The following is a 23,044-nucleotide window of genomic DNA, read 5'->3' on the forward strand; positions in this document are numbered from 1 at the left end:
CATTGGTGGCTGGGATAGGGTGCACCACCCCCAGTAATCCTTGTGAGGATAAGAATTGAAATGAATTAAAATGTCTGTTATTTATTTATTAAAAATTAATGTTGGTTAAAAACAGCACAGATGTGGTTTTTATTATGTTGACAATGATGTCAGGGTGGAATGGAGATTAACCATCTGAATACTGTAATACCTTGACATAGGAGTGCCCCAACATACAAGAAATTTGAGATACGAGTAAAATTCAGAGCAAATATTTGCCTTGAGATACGTGACAGGCAGGTGGCCGAGACGTGAGAGACTGCTCATGATAACAGCGCACTGTCTTTCTTGCAGCATCTTCCTCGTGTATCTACCTACGAGCGTTCTCGCCAATACGAGAGGAGCACCCGGACAAGTTGGCAAGTGGTTGAGCGTTATCCTATTGTGAGGACATTTGTGTGCGTCATTTCCGTAATACGTACTTTGAAGGGGGCCAAAAGCAAACTGCCCTAGATAGGTTCCTTTTAAAAACTCCAGCTAAAAGTGAAGGTGTAAGCGAGGCAAAAAGAGCTGAGCTGGAAGAAGAGTAAAAAAAATAAAGCAAAATTACAATTAAGTTTAATGCAGTGGCTTCAAGGCCTTCTCTGCTGGCCTAAGAAATATCTGAATCATATTATATTTTGTCCATCAATACGTACTTATTATTCCAAATGGTCTGTTAGCTTCCTTTCATTGCTTTCCCCCCTGGCTGCACTGCTTCCAGATGTGTGTTTTCATATTGAAGCTTTTAACCAATCACATTTCAGCCATTATTTGTTGCCAGATCAGATCTGCCTCAAAGCCTGCACAATCAGTTCTTGTGGGCTCTGCTGCATTAAACTAGACTGTTGCTTTTAACCAATCAGATTTCGAGTTGGCAACCCCACAATGATTTTTCATAGGCGTTAGCATTTTGCTGGCTGGGACATGTCATTGCTTTCACAAACTATGATTGGCTAGTAGGCGGGCCAAAGCAGTACCGAGGCAGCCGAGATCGCAAACTCCACCCACTATGGCCGACAGAAGCAAAAACAAATAGATTCTGTTTGCTCACAAAGCTATTTTCTAGACGGACTTTTTCAGGAAAAAAATGGACATCATTAAGAAAGGGCGGTCAACTCCGAAGCTAGCAAGCCTGTTACAGCCGGGAAAATGGTGTGTGGGGCACTTTCAGCGCGCTAACTTAGCTCCACAAGCAAATAGTATATTGTTGTGTTGATTTAATGCTATTTTCGAAACGGACTATGCCGGAAATATGACAGGACAGGCTCGACTTTCATCATTAGCTTCGATGGCGATAGGAAAGAAGGAAGAAAGAAAGGAGGATGGATATTGTGTAAAAAGGATTTTTGGTGAGTAAAATTACAAATATGGCTATATTCCTAAATAATATTTCAATTGTGGGCCAAGTTCTGATATCTGAAAAGCTCCAGTGTTTGTATTTAAGCTCCAGTGTTTGTATTTAATCACAAAATGCTGCTAGGAAGTGGATTTTACCCCAGTTTAATTTTTGGCGTTTCACCATTGACGTCCATCGCTGTCTTTTTCCGGGAAAAATCACCCCCCTGGCCTGGTTGTAATGTCTCAAAAGCTCCAGTATTTGTATTCAATCAATAAATGATGCTAGGAAGTGGATTTTACCAAATTTTAGTGCATTTTTTGTCATTTCACATATGGACGTATCGACGTTCATCGCTGTCTTTTTACCGGGGAAATGATACCCTGGGCCCAGTTCTGATGTCTAAAAAGCTCCAGTATTTGTATTTAATCAATAAATGCTGTTTTCGGCTGGATTTTACCCCATTTTCGGGCAATGTTTGCCCGTACGCTATTGACGGTCATCGCTGTCTTTTCCCGGGAAAATCACCCCCTGGCCTGGTTTTAATGTCTGAAAAGCTCCAGTATTTGTATTTAATCATGAAATGCTGCTAGGAAGTGGATTTTACCCCATTTTTGTGCATTAATTTGTTGATTATTTTTTAATGTGTCGCAGCTGTAGCTGCAGTACAGGTTTTATAGCCATAAAATAGTTTTTGAGGGTTGGATTGATACGTTGAAGGCGCTACCAGAAAATGCACCGCCCGCCACTGGTTTAATGTAAGGTAAAAACTTATTTTTAAGTGTCTGTATAGGAATTTAAGTTCATTTAAATTAAATTATTTTTTATGTTATGTTATGAGCGTGTTGCTGTGCAAAAATTCTCTCCTTCTCTCTCTCCTTCCCTCTCTCCCTCTCTCGCTCCCTCTCTCGCTCCCTCTCTCTCCCTCCCTCCCTCCCTCTCTCCCTCACTCCCTCTCCCCCCTCTCTCTCCCTCCCTCTCTCCACCGATCTCTCTCTCTCCCCTCCGCGCACTCCGCGTTGTATTGAATAATGTCTCATTTTAGTATTGGACATCATAACCACTAGAATGTTATTTTTTACTTTGTTAGTAGATGGTGAATTGGAACCAATAAAAATGTTTTCCATTGTATTATCCTGTTTTTTGGTGTTTTTCAGAGGGTGGGAACGAAATAATTTGTATTTAATTCATTTCTGTGGGAAAAGTTGATTTGCGATACGAGTAAATCCCCACCTGGAACGCATTAAGCTCTTATCTCAAGGTATTACTGTATACCTCTTTGGGTTCTCAACGTGGTATGTAGCTATGTATGTCAGTAAGAGTGGGGCACACCGTTTTATAATACTACTACAATATTTCCCACGAGATCCATTGGGTAAAAGGGCGCCCTCTTATGGCACAATTAGCTTTTTTTTATATACGTAGGACCTGGCTGTTGTTTAGCGGCTCCAGAAGAGGCAATAGGAATCCGAAGTGTGCCCGGTCCACCCTGGACAAAATCTGAGCTGTGTAAGGGGCAGCACGGAGCATTGGAGGCTCCTCTTGCGCCTCATTTTTTTCCCTTTTTTGAAGCCACTGCCTGTGTTCATCTGCCCGTCTGTCTAGCGGAATGTTCTGATCGCTCGTCTCGCTTGAGCAACGATGATTTCCATGGTGTCCACTGTGGAGAGCCTTCCCAGAGGCACGGGGACCCCAGCACCGAGCTTGTACCAACGGTTCAGAAAGATTCTGAGCAGGTAAGACGAGACTTCAATAGCATCGTTTGTAAAACACACTACCCGCGACAACAGTCACCCATCACTGTGGACGCGCCTTTGTTTCAACCTGTAACATCACCTGTCATGTCACGTGGTTTTACCGCGCATTCAGCGTGGGCAACATATGTTAACACGCGTTGCATATAAGATCATAATACTCGGTTTTGGTAACCTGCACTTTTTGGGCCGATTCTCACCGTTTTAACTTCAAAATGTTACAATATACCAGCAACAAAGGCTCACTTTTACAATTAAGTATTAAGATTAAACAAAGAAAAAAGTAGAACTATAAGAATGAAATTGCAATATAACAAGAAAAAAGTCAAACGTTGTAATATTACGAGATTGACGTCGTAATAAAATGAGGGGGGAAAGTATTATTTTGAGATTAAAGTTGTGATAGGGCGGTCCGGTGGAACAAGTGGTTAACGCGTCGGCCTCACAGCTCTGGGGTCCTGGGTTCAAATCCAGGTCGGTCCACCTGTGTGGGGTTTGCATGTTCTCCCCGGGCCCGCATGGGTTTCCTCCGGGTTCTCCGGTTTCCTCCCACATTCCAAAAAAAAAAACATGCATGTTAGGCTGATTGGACACTCTAAATTGCCCTTAGGTAAGGCTGTGAGTGTGCATGATTGTCCGTCTCCTTGTGCCCTGCGATCGGCTGGCCACTGATTCAGAGTGTCCCCCGCCTCTGGCCCGAAGTCAGCTGGGATAGGCTTCAGCACCCCTCACAACCCTAAAAAAGAAAATGGGATAGAAGTTGTGATATGACATAATATGTAATATTACGTGAAAAATAGTCAATTTCCGTAACTTTACGCAGTATGCGAAAAAAAAGCCGTACGTTGTAGTACTATGGGAAAAAAAGTGTATTTTGAGAAAAAGCCTTGGTGAAAAGTTTTGGGTTGTGATATTAGGGGATTAAAGTCGTAATAATACAAGAAAAACGTTGCCATTTAGAGATTAAGGTAAATATTATGTAATTTGACGTAATATCACAAGAAAAAGGTAGTGCTGTTATGTAACTTGACATAATATGAGGAAAAAGTTGTTATTTTACAAATCTTTATGATATATAAGATTTAAGACGTTATACTATGTATTTTTATGTAATATGTATGGATGCAGTGTGGTTAATCTATCTAAATTAGCTACCACATTCTTTATATAGCGCTTCTCCACATCCGTCTAACGAAATAAATTAGAATGTCGGTTTGGTAATTGATTCGTTAAAATAATTCCAGAGGTATCGGATATGTACTTGGCATAGGCAGATCTTAAAAATCCGATTAGTACTCATACTCTAACTCGGGTGCACATGTATGTGATTGGATGTGCACTCGGTATAGGCTGATCTTAAAAATCAGCTGACTCAGACTCTAACTTGGCTGCAAATGTACGTGATCGGGACGATTTAGTCATAACAATTTAGAACCAAAAGACAGTTGTTGCGCTACAAAAAATTATCTTTTGAAAAATGGGTTAGATGAGAAAGAAAATTTTCAGTACACGCATACAATTATGTACAGGTATACGAAGCAGGAGTATGCCTTTTAGGAAAACGTAAGGAAAACTGACGGTCAATTTCAAAAGAAAAGATGACAAATTATACTTATTTAAGCAATGTTTGGGTGTTATTTTTGTTAAAACATTGTAAACCAAAGTGAAAATATGACGAAAATAAAAACTCACAAAATAGCGGTGCTGTTGCCTAGTTCATGCAACTAACTTCAAGAGGAAATGACTAAGCGTAACCACTGCAGTGTGCACTGAAGAAGGTATGCAATGTGCAGAGTGTAATGCTTAAAACTACCACAAGAGGACCAAGTTAACATATTTCTGCTCATCGATAATCCTTGCAAATGCTCAAAGCTTGAGTTTACATACTTAGAGAAGGTAAAGAAATTCAATCAAACACATTTTTAACTCTCTACGTTGCACGGTTTGGACAAATGTAGCGAGAAAATCTTAACATACACACACACATCGATCCATAAATCACACTTTATAAGGATTACAGATAATACACAATTATAAAAAAGAAATGTGAGTTATATACATCATGTCTATTTTGTCCCCCATAGAGACCTGTTGGTAACATTGGCCTTAGGTCAGGTCTTGTCCTGGTTGATGTGTGCCATCAGCCTGACTAGCAAATGCCTGGCTGATGAATTTCATGCCAACACGCCTGTGTTCCAGAGCTTCCTCAACTACATCCTCTTGTTTCTTGTCTACACCACCACACTGGCAGTCAGGCAAGGTAAATGCTATATTTTATATGGCCCTTGTTCTTAACACCTGGCTATTATACACCGAGAAAATTAAATCAAAAAGCTTCACCATCTTTATGCTTAACCTGCCCAAAGTGGGAGGGGACTACCTAAGCACTTTGTGTTTTTAGTCTCTGCACATTAGGTTGTTACCACATTTTTTCCACTCCCATTACATGATTTGTTTTATTTTACTCTTTACATTTTATGAAAATGTATTTCAATAAGTATTTTATGAACAGTGTGAAAACGGATCATAGAAGATGAAAGACTAGTTAAAAATAGTTAGAATTTACCTTTAGCACTTTTGGATATAAATTGGGTTTCAAGTAGAGACACAATATGCAAAAGCAAGAAGATCTCTTTGAAAAACAAAGTATTTCATACGATACAATTTGAAAGCAAAACAATTGATCAGCTGATCAAAAGTTTAAGACTATTGCTAAAAAACAAATCAGTAGCACTCAGTACTGTTCTTGTTAATGACTTCAAAAATTTGTTTGGGCCTGCTTAATGTGAGTGTTTCCATGATGCTATTGTAAACAAGTGCTGAATATAATTTAAAAAGGGCATCAAATGTCTGGAATTGATTTTTATAAACTTCCTTTGCCAACCATGAGTAAATGTTGTCTATGGGTTTTTAAAGGCCCAATTTCTCTGATTTTTACTCTCCAATTAAATGAGAATCCTTTCACATAGTATTAAAAAATAAACAACCAAGCCTCACACAGATCCATAGCTATTCAAATTGTACCAAGAAAATCATTTATATGTAACAATGCCATCCATCACTTTTCTTTAAAAAAAAAAATGACATCACAAGAATAGAGGACCCGGCAGAGAGCATATGCCTCAATGCACAATGAGTCGTACCTTCACCTACGACATTAATAGGTTCTAGAACTTTTTTTGTAAGTTTAAATTTTCCTAAGTAGAGCAGTACTCTATATGTAAATAATTCGTTCCATGGTCCCCACAAAACTATCAACTAAACCCTTAAACATTCATCAAAGTGTCCCAATTTTGTAGGAAAAGTGTGAAGACACACATAAATGAAAGAAAATAATCATAAAATTATTTTATAAACCATTAAAATGAATAAACATGCAAAATTTATTCGTGTGTCAGGAAGCTAACGTTAGGCAACAGAAGCAGAGAGCAAATGAACACACAAACATCTAATAAACATAACATTAAGAATTTAAAACAATATTACATTCAACTTTTAATCTTTTTCATTAATGTTTTATGATTTCTTTGGCATCTAATTTTTCACCCATTTTATTTATCACCACTGCTTCTTGTTTGGACTTAAGTTCTCCTTCGGCAGTGCTTGTTGACAGACGCTTTGATAAAAATTGATCAAAAGACAATTGCCTTTGAAGACTTTTAATTATGTTTCTAAAATGCACAAGACAAACGTCATCAAAGTGGGCGATATCATGACTCGTGAACACTTTTTCAGGATGTTTTTTCCACGAAGTCGGAAAGTTCATTTGTCCCCTGTTTTTTTTTTTGACTTGTGCTGTTGGAATGGTGGCTGCTTTCTCCTCAGACGCCTTCTCGTTGAATTCCTGGTGTATTACCGAGTGTTGCATTAACTCCTGCTTCGTTGAGAGTTCGTTTTGGTGCCCCTTGACCAACTCGTCAACGTCCTCCTTATTGATCACAAGCCCCATTGCCTGCCCCCACGACACAATTTCACCGACCGCAGGCTTCGGTTCAGGTTGAGTTTGAGCAATCGGCGGCCACAGCTTCCTCCAAGAAAAACTGCAAGCCCACAACACTGAACGGCGGTGAAAAAAACATAAGAGAATCTTGAATCATGAAGAGTTGCTGTCGACTACGAGTCCGTTGAAGGCGGTCAAAGAAACATGGAGGGTTGTTGTGAGACAGTCAATGAGAGCTCAGTAGAGTATAGCGAGGTTGTAAAGTGAGAATCAATGCAACGTTTTCAAAATAAAATAACGGATAAGGAAATGCATTTACTTTCTGGGGGATTTCGTAACTTGGATCTTTTTTTGTATCTCGGGGCACTCATTTGCATATAAAAAGCTTTCGTAACCTGAAAATTTCGTACCTAGAGACATTCGTAAGTAGTGACTGTACTCAGGGAATTGCATGCTGGGAAATGGCAAAGGTTTGTCTGAGAGAGCTGGGCTTTCCATAACACAAGTTTAGTGCAGAATGCTCTCACGTTGTCATAGGCAGCACTGACAAGTTGCCCCTGGCCTTGTAGCTTCTTGTTCAGTATATTAAGCTCATGTGTGATATCAACAAGAAAAGCTAAGTCCATGAGCCATTTGGGATCACTTAGCACAGGAACAGCAACCCCGTCTATCTCCATGAAGTCTTTTACTTCTGCTCTCAACTCAGAAAATCTCTTCAACACGTTTCCCCTGCTGAGCCAACGTATCTCAGTGAAGTAGAGCACATCCCCATATTCTGACTCCATTTCCTCAAAAAAAAAAGCACGGAACCTTCTGTGCTTTAAGCCCCTGGATCTGATTTGGTTGATGCATTTCACAACGACAGACATCACATTGTCAAACTTCAGGCATCTGCTGCAAAGGGCCTGCTGATGGATAATGCAGTGCAGAGCTATGGCCTCCTCCACACCCTCCTCTTCCAGTTTTTTTTAACAAGTGCTACCAGTCCATTCTTCCTCCCTGTCATTGTCCATCGGTTGTTATTACAACAAAGCTCTTCCATGGCAAACCGGCATTCTCAATGGCATCACACAGCTGGTGAAATATTTCCTTAGCGGTGGTCTGGCCATGCATTGGAATTACTATGAGCAACTCCTCCATCACTTCAAAATTGTCATCAACACCACGGACATATAATGCGAGCTGGGCAGTGTCTGTGATGTCTGTGGTCTCATCAAGAGCCACTGAATATACACTGAAACATTGTACTTTCTCACAGAGTTGATCATAAATGTTACTTGACAGGTCAGACATGCGCTCTGCCAAGGTGTTGGCAGAAAGGCTGATGTGGTTGAACTGACTTTTCTTTTCTGGACAGACAATATGTACAGGCTGTAATATGCACTTTTTGATAAATTCACCTTCTGTGAATGTGTTTCCTGCTTTAGCAATCAACTCACAAACGGCGTAGCTAGCTTGGACTGCTGCATTACTGTCTTTGGTAGCCTTCTTGAAGAAATCCTGTTGCCTCAGAAGACGTGTTTTAAGACTGGCAACCTGTTTGGCTCTCTCATCTCCCTGGTATTTTTCGTACTCCTCAGTATGTCTCGTAGTATAATGACGTTTCAAATTGTATTCCTTGTGCACCGCAAATTTTTCAGTGCAAATGAGACATGTCGGGGTGCCCCTGTGCTCAACAAAGAAATATTGCACTCCCCACTTTTCTTGAAACTGTCTGTGCTCATCACCGACCTTTCTCTTTACGGCAGGCTTTGAAAGAGACATCTCTGGGGCTCTGTGATGTGTTTCCACTTGGAATGAGTCTCGGGTTGAACTTTAACTTTCAGTCGCGCGGGTCTGTGGTGCATGCACACTTTCGTTCTCCGATCGTATTGGATTACGGCATTTCTCCGAATTTCTCAAGTGTCATGTTAACGCACTTAATGTTAAGTTTCAGTTTCACTCGCGGAGATAGCTACAGACACAGACAGGCTGGATCACGGATCATAGCGCCTCATTCAGTTCTATGCTGAGAGCAGCGGAGGACTGTGCGCGCCGAGCAGAGTGATCGGCTTCACGGCTTCTCCTCCGCCCAGCTGATTGGAGGAATGAATGAGTGAGTGAGCGAGGCACTGGAAAGCCCGGCCGATGTCCCGCCCTCCAGAGCCGTATACCTCACCGTGATTGGTTCATTCAGCTCCGAACAAAACAAGTGTCATTCATATAAATCTTGCGGGCCGCAAGAACATTAATCTTTCATATTAGGACGGGGGCCACAAATTATCGTCCCGGGGGCCGCAGTTGGCCCGCGGGCCACGAGTTTGAGACCCCTGCTTTAGAACAACCCCGGAAATGATAGGATTAGTTTCAAAACAAAAGACTGGTGGTTTAGTCAGCCTTAATAATACTTACTTCCCTTATGAAAAAAACAAAAATATTACAGCGATAGACACTACCAGAGCTGCCAACCTCCGTCGACTCCATTTCAGGAGTACCCTTGTCCCATTTCCGGAGTTTATCCGGAGTGAATGTGATTCATGCAAAATCGATATGCGCTAAAGTCGCACAAGACGAATCATTCGTCAAAACTTGTAACTTGGATGATTCACAATGCACTCTTGTTACCAAATTCTTCCGGTTTCCAGTGCAGTTGAATCAAGATGGCGGAAGCCCTAGCGATGGTGTGAATTCTGAGGCATTTAAATTGGAAATTTGGTACTTTTCTGAAATGGTTGCTTTAAAACAAAAATAAGGTGACAATTTCCGGAGTGTAGGGAGGTTGTCCAGAGTCCCGAAGTTTGCGTTGCATTTCCGGGTAAACTCCTGAACTTCCAGAGAGGTTGGCAGCTCTGCACTACCTATGCAATCGATTCCAAATCGATTGCCACGCTGAAGTTGCACAAGACAAATCATTTGTCAGAACTTGTAACTCGGATGATTCACAATGCTACCGAATTTATCCGGTTTACAGTGCAGTTGAATCAAATGCGGAAGTAAAATGTGGAAACCGTAGCGATGGTGTGAATTTCGCGGCATTTAAATTTGAAATCTAGTACTTTTCCAAAATGGTTGCCCCAAAGAAAATTTAAGTGACAATTTTTTTTCCGGAGTTTAGGGAGGTTTTCCGGAGTCCCAGAGTTTGTGTTGGCTGTCCGGGTAAACTCCGGAAACTCCGGAGAGGTTGGCAGATCTGTATATAGCTTGTTTCTGTGCCCCGAGCTTAAAAATTGTAACGGTAGCATAAAATGCATGATAAAACTTCCAAATGGGTCATCATTCATAGGTCTTGAGATTCAGCTGCACTGCATAAAAAATGCTAAAAATATATTTTTATCAGGATATCAAGACTCCTGTAAAACTCAAAAACAAGCAAAACAATTTTTCCTATAAAATTGAATGCCTATTCATTGAATGTCCTCATGCCCACTCGTCTGTATGTGTGTCCCTCTACTTCACCAGGTGAAGGAAACTTGTTGGCCATTTTGAGGAAGCGCTGGTGGAAATACGCGATTTTAGGTTTAATAGACATCGAGGCCAACTACCTGATCCTAAAAGCTTACCAATACACCACACTTTCCAGTGTACAGGTATTTGTATTTATAATATTGAATGTAATAAATATGAATGTATTAATGTGGCATTAACTCATGTACTCAGTTTACATGTCGAGGAAAACATTAACTCTGTAGTATCAAGCATTTGATGACAACTTTATATATAACCACTTGATAAAGGGTGGGTTTTGTTTAGAAAAGCGATTAAGCATGCTAGTTAGTTGGTATTAGGGAAAATCGTGCAGCAGAAGATGCATCTGTACCCAGATTAAGAGATAGGTGCAAAAGTCTGATGAACCTGATACAGTGTGACTGAATCTGTGCCATATAAAAATACTTAGCCCTTTCTTAAAACATTTTTTAAAATTATACAAAGGTCAGATAGTTTTTCAAAGTTTGGCAAAGCCTTATTTTGGGTGGATGAATGGATAGATAGACAAATGGAGTTAAACCATTTAATTATGATTAATTAATCACAAAAGAAAGATTTGTCACTGTTAGAATTATTATGGAATATTCTATATGTGTTGTAAGCATTTTTAATAAGTAATAAGGCATTTTAATTACTTTTGTATAAGACTGGGACAAACTCGAGGTCACCCTGCTGGCTCCAGCTTGTTGACATAACACCTCACCCTCCAAGGACTGTTTACTGGGAGATCTACGAAGGACTCATAAATTGTTTTGTCTGGGACACCGGCAGTTTACCTTATAAAGAAATTATTATGCTTATACTGCAAATTCTTACGCAGGTGTTTTTCTTTCAATGGCAATTGTTTAAATCAGATTACCTTTGAATGTTTTGGTTATGTGCCGCTAAATGTACCGAAGAGTATGCCGCTCGTCAGAATGCACTGGGGGCTAAGACGACGCCACATTGCATCTCCTTGCAAGTTCGCCGCAGAGTTTGTTGAAAGATGTTTTTCCTTTTTTAATTAAATATTACTAATAATGATTTAAAAGGTTTGAATCATTATTCCAACATTTGGTCCTTCGAGTAGCCGGGGTCAACAAACCGATAGGGAATCCAGACGCTGCGGTTTAATATCTGGAGTGACCGTGCACGGCGAGAATCCCTTTTCCAGGCTGGACTATTTCTCAGCAGCGCCTGTTTTCTAATCGGTTGACGACTATCCTCTTGGTAAGCATCTTTTGACATTTCTGCCGAGTCCGCGTGTGATGGCTGCATATTGAGACGGGTTCCGAGTGCGTGAAGGGCATCACACGCGAAGGCCTTATTTTGAGAAGTAAGGCTCGCGTCCTGGGGATTAGCGATTTTAAAACCCTGGGTATACTAGTCGATGCCAGGTAACGAGACAGAGCATGAGTCTATAAAACTTGGGGCAGTTCGGGGTGTCCTGTACCGCGGTCCGGATAGGTACAAATATAACTCTGACAGTATATCAGGCTAGGGTATACATTTGTGTTGCGTGTGTTACGTGTGTCGTTCCGCGGAAAAAGAATTTGCTAACTGATAACTAAGTGCGAGCGCGCTCCCTTCTAAAAATGGGCAGCGCAAATGTAAAAGCGGCTATTGACGGCGATCCAAAGATGCGTCTGCCGTGTAAAGATTGGAAATTTGTTGAAAATCAAAGCGCTACAAGGGTTAAACACCTAAACTTATGGATAAATAAATATGGATTTGCTGGCCAGCTTAATATGCATAAGATATTGATACTGCAGGATAAAATACGTGCTAAGCATGGGGGAAATCTTAACAAAATGGAGCAGGAGGGATATAATGATACCTATTATTGGTTTATGATACATGGGTTAAATCAGTTGATAACGTTGGGACTGGAGACACAGAGGCTGTGTTATTCCACAGAAAAGAGGACGGGGAGACTTGCCCGGTGGGGAAGAAATGTGTTGTTGTTGTTGTTAAAAAGGAGGGCCCCCTCCGACAAATATGACCAGGTCGGGAGGGCCCGTGGGGGACATGGGGAGAAAACACTATCTCCCCAGGCCGGGGCGCCGCCAATGAGTGATGTGTTATTGAACAATATCCCATGATCGAAGTTGCTAATACTAAAGTGGGCAAGGAGCAGGCTCCTACTAAATTTGGATGTTCGAATCCAAAAGCTGATGGTGGCCCGTTGTGTCATGACGGGCGTAATTTGAATTTAAGAGTGCATGAACTGATTGATCGGGTTACGGGGAAGTTTAAAACAAAAGTTAATTATACCGTGATCAGCAGAGCTAAGCAGAGGGATGGTGAGCCTTTTGCAGAATATCAAATCAGGATGACGGCTTGTTTTAAGGCCAACAGCGGCCTCGCTGAAGACCACGCGGTGGGCAGCATTTATCAGGAGCAGCAAAAAAATGTGTTGCATGCTCATTCAAATGTGTTGCATGCTCATTCAAATTATACTTATATATATTACATATATCGCGTGATTGCCTGGACAAAAATGTCTCTAAAAACAAGGCAGGCCTGCTCAAAATGATTTGAATGAGGATTTTGAACATGAGGATGTTGAGCAAATTTTAAACCAGAGATCACATTCTTTGGGAATGAATTCAATTGGATTTTTTTGTGTGATGCTGAAAGTTGTAGAATGGCAATTAAAATGGTTATTTCAAAGAATGAAATGGGTTATTGTGGCTTATCCTGGTTTCGTTCCCGTCTGCTAGCGGGAATATTTTGGTTAACAGAAATACAAAACAGCAAATTAAATGTTTAGCGGGGTTGCCAAAACTGCGTTTTGGTCAGACTCTAAACTTGCCGAATAATACTTTGATTGCGGGGGGAGCGCTCTGTTTTGGTGCGGCTGAATATTAAATCCATATATCCATTTCAAAGGATACACATGGAATATGTGTGGTACATAACAGTCCTAAAACAGATTGGGGAAACCTTGTTGCAGAAACTGGTCTAGATTGGCATGCTTGGATGACACACGTGTGCGAAAAACCATCAGGCCTTCGATAAAATTAACCCATACGGTGGGGCATTACAAATCATAATTCAGACTGACAAATTAACTTGTGAATCTTTGTCTGACGTTTTTCCTAAGTCCATGGGTAAGAAGGTCGTCGGAGATGGAAACACCCGGATCCGCCATAGTAAAATTAAAATCTGAGATGACCAGAGAATTCATTTCTGCAACGGGGAGTTCCCAAACGGGAGGCGGTAAGAAATAATTGGTTATTGTTGATGGAAAATGCAGCTATTATAAATCAAACCTGTATCAAACCTGTATCAAACCTGTATAACATGTATGGGGGGCCGACCTCTCTTAAGAGTAGTACCCGCGCAAATTACCCCTGATTGTGTAAAGGAGATAATGACAAAAGATGTAAGCCCAAAATGTATGAAATGGAATAATGTCTACCCAGTTACAACGGCAGCAAAGGACAAGCCTATCTTTTCAACACATGTCGCGTTTAATCATTTTACCTGCTTAGTCTTCACAGGGCACGGTCCGGCACTGGGAGCGATAAATGTGACGTGGTGTGCCCACGTCCTAAAACAGACTGCACCCCTGATTCCACGTTCTGACCTATGGTGGTGGTGGGGTCAAAACAAATTATACGACTCCTGCCAAAATGACTGCAGGACTTTGTGCCTTGGTCTCACTGCTATTACCAGTGTCTGTTTTTCCATCTACAGTAGAGGAGATACAATTGGCTGCACAGAAATCCGGTATGATGGCGGGCCCCTCGCGACGGCGTCGCATGGAGAGAGGGTGATACATTGATGCGATTGGCATCCACGAGGATGAGTATAAGTTGGCTAATCAGATCGCAGCAGGTTGGGAGTATATTTTTCTTTTAATTACTCCAAACAAAAATGTTGATTGGATAAATTACCTGCATTACAATGTCCAAAAACTTGGAAATTATACTGAACAGGGATTTGTGGCGATAAAGGAACAACTGGCAGCCACTAGTCTGACGGCGTTCCAGGATCGTGCAGCGGTTGAAATGCTTCTTGAAGGAGCAGGGGGCGTATGCAACGTTTGAAAATGTTGCACTCAACAACACGCCCCCCACTGGGTCCCACACCAGGGCCAACGATGGCCTGCAGACCCTAAACCGCAAGATGAAAAAGCATCCTGGAGTAGAATAATGTCCGCTGACAGATTTGTGGCCTCACCAATAATGATTTGGCCTAATTTGTGGTAGCCCTTTTTGCTACGATTTTGACATTATGTGGGTGTTGTATTATTCCCTGCTTAAGATCTTTGATGAGCCGACTTATAACCACTGCGATTGCCCCTACAAATTCCAAATTGCATGAATTATATCTCCTACTGAAGTGCTGACACTAACAGTGAATTCCAGGAGCATGGTAATTACGAGGATGGATTGGACGAAAATGATCTTATTTTCTGATTTTCAGACCTGCCGAACGAGTAGAGCCTAAGCGGGTAAAATTAAAACAGCCAACGGAGATATCCCTGTCTTTTTTGATTTTGTCATAAAATGAATAACAAACATATAGTAAAAGGAGGGAATGTTAGAATTATTATGGAATATTCTATATGTGTTGTAAGCATTTTTAATAAGTAATAAGGCATTTTAATTACTTTTGTATAAGACTGGGACAAACTCGAGGTCACCCTGCTGGCTCCAGCTTGTTGACATAACACCTCACCCTCCAAGGACTGTTTACTGGGAGATCTACGAAGGACTCATAAATTGTTTTGTCTGGGACACCGGCAGTTTACCTTATAAAGAAATTATTATGCTTATACTGCAAATTCTTACGCAGGTGTTTTTCTTTCAATGGCAATTGTTTAAATCAGATTACCTTTGAATGTTTTGGTTATGTGCCGCTAAATGTACCGAAGAGTATGCCGCTCGTCAGAATGCACTGGGGGCTAAGACGACGCCACATTGCATCTCCTTGCAAGTTCGCCGCAGAGTTTGTTGAAAGATGTTTTTCCTTTTTTAATTAAATATTACTAATAATGATTTAAAAGGTTTGAATCATTATTCCAACAGTCACATTTTTAATTGCAGTTTTAATTGTCTTAGAACCCTTTTCCTTCCTTTATGCTGCGAGGCCTTGTCCTAGAGACTCAAGTTTATTACACTCCATTTGAGGTTAAAATAGCAAGGAAAAGTAAATATGCCAAAAGATTGAAATACAAAATATATTTCACTCTCAGAAAATGTCATTTTTAAAAATATGTATATAGAATGTAAACGTGGAGGAGTGGTTGATGGTTCTGACCCAGTGTTTTTGCTCACAAAGCCTGTTGTGAACTGTAAGCCGTTGAAGGATTTCAGGAAATCAAATGCACAATAATATTTAATAAACAAAAGGAACACGAGTATGACAAAGTGGAACAAAAGGTACCATGCCGAGTTGGCGAGGAAACAAACGGAAAGGCCCTACCGGTACCCGGACGTTTAGTCGACGGACGTTTGGTCGACGGACGTTTGGTCGACGGACGTTTGGTCGACGGACGTTTGGTCGACGGACGTTTGGTCGACGGACGTTTGGTCGACGGACGTTTGGTCGACGGACAGTTCGTCGAACGGACGTTTCGTCGAACGGACGTTTCGTCGAACGGACGTTTCGTCGAACGGACGTTTCGTGGAACGGACGTTTCGTGGAACGGACGTTTCGTGGAACGGACGTTTCGTGGAACGGACGTTTCGTGGAACGGACGTTTCGTGGAACGGACGTTTCGCGGAACGGACGTTTCGTGGAACGGACGTTTCGTCGAACGGACGTTTCGTCGAACGGACGTTTCGTCGAACGGACGTTTCGTCGAACGGACGTTTCGTCGAACGGACGTTTCGTCGAACGGACGTTTCGTCGAACGGACGTTTCGTCGAACGGACGTTTCGTCGAACGGACGTTTCGTGGAACGGACGTTTCGTGGAACGGACGTTTCGTGGAACGGACGTTTCGTGGAACGGACGTTTCGTGGAACGGACGTTTCGTGGAACGGACGTTTCGTGGAACGGACGTTTCGTCAAACGGACGTTTGGTCGACGGATTCGCCACTGGACATTTTGTCGGATTCGCTCGCTCTCAAAATTATAATCGTGAGAGAGACAGAGAGTTACCTGTTGAAAGCGATCAACCAGGTAAGGCTTTCAACCAGGTAATCTCTCGCTCTCAAAATTATAATCATGAGAGAGAGAGTGAGTTTGTAATTGCATTGACAATGTAAGAGCATTAATATCTAAATATCTAATATCAAAATTATCAATAAGTTGCGTATTATTGGCGTGTGTGTACATGTTATTCGTCGCCGGATTCGCTCACTCGCTCCCCCGCATGAGAGAGAGAGTGAGTTTGTAATTGCATTGACAATGTAAGAGCATTAATATCTAAATATCTAATATCAAAATTATCAATAAGTTGCGTATTATTGGCGTGTGTGTACATGTTATACGTCGCCGGATTCGCTCGCTCGCTCCCGCATGAGAGAGAGAGACCACAATAAAATTCCTTCAGGCCTCCTTTGTTGACCTCGGCAGATATTTTTGCTAATTTTATAGTGTTGGTACCTCTTTTAAAAGAAAAAGTCACATTTGCTTCCATAGTCTTTTGTAGAAGTATTGTTTTGGACATGTTATTTTCTAAATGTTTGTGTTTTTGCTTTTTTGACTTTTAGAGTTAAGTCATACCTGTTTTTGAATAAATACAGTCAGGCATATTAAAAAGGCATTTTTTCTGATTTTGTGGCACCTCCCTGAAACCACTTTATTAGACTGTAGAATAATAAATGAATGCAAGAACAAAATCGGGTATTGTAACTATTTCATAGATTTTTATTATGTGCTTTGTATTGTACAAAATGTGTTTAAAAAATGTAAACTTCCAACAAAAACTACAACAGAGGCAAACATTCATTAATTTATGTAATGTATGAAAAAAGACTGGGTTTTAACCATTTGGGTCACCATCATACTGTATTGCAACACAATACCATTTTCTGTGACATCTCCAGCCCCTGGTACCCCTGTATTTTTCTTCCAACCATATTGTACTAAAGCAAACGAGGCAATTTAATCTAACCCAATGTGTGTAAGCAAAACCACACGACTTGTACAAGTTTGGAGATTTCTTTTATTTTGAGGTATGCAATTTTATTTTAATTAACGATAATGAAATTGTTGCATATTTCGCAGTTAGACTTTCGTGTCCTTGCTGTACCGCAGATTTTCTCTATTAATAGACAATGACAGTAATAATAAGTACTAGCCTGCAAATCGTTTAATCGTAGGAGCACAAAAAATGTACAGTACTGGTATGCAATGTTCCCTCTAATTTTTTGTTTGTCTGGGCAGAAAGACAACCTCTCTGAGTACACTGAGTACCGGTGTGAGCAACATCATCATTGCTCGCTATGGGCACACACCAGTATCACACCTGCCACAAGCAGGTGTATGTCTACTACACATAAATGATTTAGTAATAATAAAATGTAATGATTAATATCTATGAATGGCCCGGCGGATGAGTGGTTCACGCGTCGGCCTCACAGCTAAAAAAAAATGGGGATTTTATTTTGTGCACTCCATATGATTTGCTGTGCGCAGAGAAGACGAGAGCAATGCGCAATTGCGCATGCGCGCAGCTTAGAGGGAACATTGCTGGTATGCCTCAGACAGTACCGCTAGGATATGTTAGCAAGTGTAACGTACAGTGTACAATACGTCAAAAACATTTGATAAAAAATGTAAATACTAGTTTGTCAGGCCCAGGGCCACACAGGTTGGTGGGTGCTCCTCTGATCCATTCACAGGTCCAGCACCTGATGGGCTAAGCAAAGGCAGGTGCAGCTCATCACAATCACAGAGCTATTTAAGCCACCCAGAGCTTGACCACGTCGCTGGATCGTCTTTATCAGTTCACTGTAAAGTACCCTCTCGCGCTTCCTCTTTGTTTTGCCTCACCTGATCTCCGACCTCTTGTTTTGTTCCCAGAACCTCGACCACGCTCACGACCACGCATCTTGTACTTCGCATTGGACCCCTCTACGGACCTCTCAGCTATCGACCTCCACGCTATGCAAGACGACTCCTCTAGGCTTCTCCACTTGTACCTTCGCCTGGCCCTATACAACGGTCACTCATAATGAACAGAAAGCTCCACCTCCGGCGTGTGTGTGCTTGCCTGTTTCGGGGCCCTTTCGCCCATGACCGTAACAGCACGATCCCGCCAAGTTGCACCTTGCAGGCTCCGACCGAACTCCCACCAATCAACCAAACAGCACCACTCATGGATCAGCACAGCCAAGTGATTCAATTCCTCCTGATCGAAGTATCTCAGATCTTGCAGACGCTGTGTCAATGCAGACACAGTTCACGCTGTTGCGTCATGCACAAAGGACACAACCAACCCCAATGTCGCCAGTTCACGCGATAACCCCGCATGTTGGGCTTTCCTCGTCCAATGCAGCCCCTCAAGGAAGTATTTATTGGGAGCCTAAGCGAGTCCCTGAAGGACAAGTTGGTGTGCCAAGACGAGCCCGGCTTCATCGATGCACTAGTAAGTTTGGCTATAAGAATTGACGGTCGACTCCGAAAACGCTGAAGACAGCGGCGACAGAGCTCACACGTAGGTCCTACATGCGAGCTGCTGCAACCATTTCCGACGTCTTCTCTAGCTGCGGTAACCTCACCTCCCGCGATGATGTCAAAGCCCATGCAACTGGGTCGCAGCAGGCTCTCAAAAGACGAACGCTCTCGTCGTTTTCAGTCGGCTTTGTGATTTTACTGTGGTGAGAGAGGTCATCTCGTACGTTTGTGTGCGGTTCGACCAGCAAAGGAGGGCTCACCAAGAGAGATGGAGGTTTTGGTGCCATTGTCTTCTGCTGCCGGCCTCTCTCCTGGGAGGGCCAGATCCACGAGACCACCGCACTGGTCGATTGCGGAGCAGATGAGAGCTTTATCGACCGCTCCATGGTTTTCTTACTTGGCCTCAGGACTTCCCCATTGGGTGTACCGCTGAGTACCACTGCACTAAGAGGGCAGCCGTTGGGGAGAGTAGAACTCCGGACGGAGACAGCTCCCCTCCGTTTATCCGGGAACCACCAGGAGGTTGCCTGTTTTTATGTTTTAGACTCCCCAGAGAACCCCATAGTTCTGGACCTTCCTTGGCTGAAGGAACACAATCAAGTCATTGACTGGTCAAGCCCCAAGGTGACAGCCTGGAGTCCGGCCTGCCACACCAGATATCTCCAGTCGGCTCGTGTACCCACAAGGCCCCATCCAAGGACAACCTCCAAATTGTTATCATGATCTTGTACAAATTTTTAGCAAAGACCATGCAAACGCACTTCCTCCGCATTGCCCCTATCATTGTGCCATTGATCTCTTGCCCGGTGCCACTCTTCCCACTCTATAGCATCTCCTAGCCCGAGCGGGTGCCACTGGAGGATACCATCTCTGACGCATTAGCAGCAGGCCTCATCCGGTCATCCTCCTCCCCTGTTGGAGCAGAATTCTTTTTTGTGGAAAAGAAGGACGGCTCGCTGCGCCCCTGCGTCGACTACCATGGCCTAAACAGTATCACCATCAAGATCAGGTACTCATTGCCTCTCAGTGAATCAGCTTTTTCTCAGCTTCAAAGAACCTGAATTTTTACCAAGATTGACCTCCGTAACGCCTACCATCTGATCCGCATTCGGGAGGGGGATGAATGGAAGACGGCTGTCTCCACCTCTCTGTGCCATTTTGAGTATCTGGTGATGCCTTTCGTCCTCTGCAATCCACCAGCAGTTTTCCAGACGTTCATCAATGATGTCCTGAGACATGTTGGATCACTTTGTGTTTGTTTACCTGGATGACATTTTAATTTTTTCACATACCCCCACAGAGCACGAGCAACACCAGCGACAGGTCTACGTGAAGGCAGAGAAATGCTTTTTCCACGTTGCACAGACGACCTTCCGTGGGTTCATCATGCCCTTCGGGGAGCTACGGATGGACCCTATGAAGGTGTCGGCCGTTGCTCAGTGGCCCAGGCCTGAAAGTAGGATGGAGCCACAGCATTTTTTAGGGTTGCAAATTTCTATAGACAGTTTATCAGGGAGCATAGCCACATTGCCACCCCCTCACAGCAGTCACGTCAACAAAGTCCCCGTTTCAATGGTCAGAGGCAGCAGAAGCCTCTTTCAGGGATCTTAAGGCCCGTTTTACCTCAGCTCCCATGCTCACACACCCACACATGCGTCGGAGGTTGGGGTCATGGCCATCCTCTCGCAACGCAGGTCGGGGGGGATGGGAAAGTGCAGCCCTGTGCCTTCTTTTCCCGTAGCCTGACTCCAGCCGAACGCATTCACAGCATTGGGAACCTTTATGTCCCGACCTCGGTTCGTTCTGTGGTCCTTGAATGGGCTCACACCTCTCGCCTGACCTGCCACCCAGGAGTCACCCCCACACTGGCGGTGTTGCGCCAATGCTTTTGGTGGCCAACAATGTGGGAGGATTCTCTTTCCTTTGCATCTGCCTGCCACATGTGTGCCCGCAGCAAATCCTGCACCAGGCCAAGTTCCCGTATACTCCGTCCACTGCCGATTCATAGTCGTTCTTGGTCCCACATTGCTCTTGATTTCGTCACAGGCCTCCCATCTTCTCGGGGCAACACGTTATTCTAACCATAGTTGACCATTTTTCCAAGGCCACACACTTTGTCGCCTTCCGCAAACTACCCTCAGCAAGGAGGCCGCCGATTTACTTGTGCAGCAGGGTTCCATCTGCATGGAATTCCTGCCGACATCGTCTCTGACCGGGGATCCCAATTCGCCTCCCATGTTTCGTCCGCCTTCTGCTCTGCTTTGGACTTTACAGTGAGCCTCTCGTCTGGCTATCACCCACAGACGAATGGATAGTGCACACGCTCCAATCAGCAGCCGGAAGCAGCACTTTGCTGCACCATCTACCCACCCGACCACCTGGAGCGACCAGCTACCGTGGATTGAGTATGCCCACAATTCACATCCAAATTCCTCTTCCAATCTGTCCCCTTTTTCCAAGCACACCTGGCCAGATGTGCCCGTATCTGGGACCAAGCCCAGGCTGTGCTACAACGCTCCTCCACGCGCACCTAAAGACAGACCAATTGCCATCGCGGCCCCGCACCATACTACCGCTGACGATCAACGGTGGTTCAGCTTTCAGGATGGAGCGACTTCTGGACGTCCACCGCCAGGGCTGTGGCTTTCAGTACCTCGTCGACTGGGAGGGGTTACTGTCCAGAGGAGGGCTGTTGGGTCCCAGTTCGCCAGATCCTCTCTCGGTCCCTCATTTGGATAACGATACAGACACACTCAAAAATAAATTTAATCTAACCTTACACTAAACTTAATTCTAATTTTGTTTTAATTTTTTTTACCTTTCTTCTCCCGGGTTGGCTCTTTTTGCCTCGCCTCCACCCTGACTTTCAGTCTGAGTTTTTAAAAGTAACCTATCGAGGGTTGTTTGCCTTTGTCGTCCCTTCAAAATATTCCGAAAATGACGCACACAAATGTCCTCACAATAGGATAACGCACGACCACTTGCCAACTTGACTGTGCTCCTCTCGTATTCGCGAGCAAGCTCCGCCACACATACACCACTCATATTTTTCAAATATTTCGTGGTTAATATTGATTGTCATCATATGCCTTTCTTTTGCAGAACTCTTCATTCCACCTGCTTGCTTTGAACCCATTGTTGTTCCCTTTATTCTGCACTCACTAATGGGAAAAAACACAGAATAAATGCAACACTCTGCCCATTGTTTGAAGGTACCTTTACACAAGGGAGTAAGTGCAGCGAGAAAGACAGTGCCATGCTGTTCTCATGAGCAGCCTCTCACGTCTTGGCCACCTGGCTGTCTCGTATGCTCGTATCTCAAGGCAAATATATGCTCTGAATTTTACTCGTATCTCAAATTACTCGTATGTTGGGGCACTCGTATCTCAAGGTATTACTGTACACCAATTACATTTGGTAGGAGCATATGGGAGGTTTATACATTTGGTGTGGGAATTTATTTTTTTTAATTTGAAATGTTATGTTTATATGTCAGCTGGGATTGACTCCAACACCCCCGCCCACCCTAGTGAGGTTATATATATATATATACAGTGGTACCTCGTCATACGACCGTTCGTCATACAGAATGCTCGTCTTACGGGGGAAATTTCGATCGAATAATTCGCCCGTGATGCGGTCAAAATTTCGTGATGCGACCAAGCCAGGTTGCCATGGCATTTTTTTTGGCATATCTTTCGTGTATAACAATATTTACGAGCACCGGATGAGCTATTCAGACCAGGAAACGCACAACGCGCATGCGCGGTGAAAAGAGGGCTTTCTGGGTAATGAAGTATACTCGTGCTCGCAAAAGTATCCCCGGTAGCAACTCTATCATAGGCGCCGTTCGAGGGGATGCGAACACAGATGCTACAAGCTAAAAGGAGCCGCTAGCCAGCGCCCCCGAAGCTCCCATAAGCAACGGGGCGATCGCTGATAAAAGACTCTGCTCGTTGGCTGCTCATAA

At 43.2% G+C, this 23,044-nt stretch overlaps 1 protein-coding gene across 1 annotated transcript in view; it reads left to right on the top strand.

The window, feature by feature from the left end:
* The first annotated feature begins 2,781 nt into the window (after nucleotides 1–2,781).
* Nucleotides 2,782–23,044, top strand: part of slc35f1 (solute carrier family 35 member F1) — a 32,460-nt gene continuing 12,197 nt past the window's right edge. The window contains exons 1-4 of the mRNA XM_077587388.1: nucleotides 2,782–2,866; nucleotides 2,963–3,093; nucleotides 5,196–5,371; nucleotides 10,490–10,617. Of these exons, the coding sequence (XP_077443514.1) occupies nucleotides 2,999–3,093; nucleotides 5,196–5,371; nucleotides 10,490–10,617 (399 nt within the window). The 5' untranslated portion in view covers nucleotides 2,782–2,866; nucleotides 2,963–2,998. The remainder of the gene's footprint in view (nucleotides 2,867–2,962; nucleotides 3,094–5,195; nucleotides 5,372–10,489; nucleotides 10,618–23,044) is intronic.

Source organism: Stigmatopora argus, chromosome 19 (genome assembly GCF_051989625.1).
Source record: "Stigmatopora argus isolate UIUO_Sarg chromosome 19, RoL_Sarg_1.0, whole genome shotgun sequence".
Lineage (NCBI taxonomy): Eukaryota > Metazoa > Chordata > Actinopteri > Syngnathiformes > Syngnathidae > Stigmatopora > Stigmatopora argus.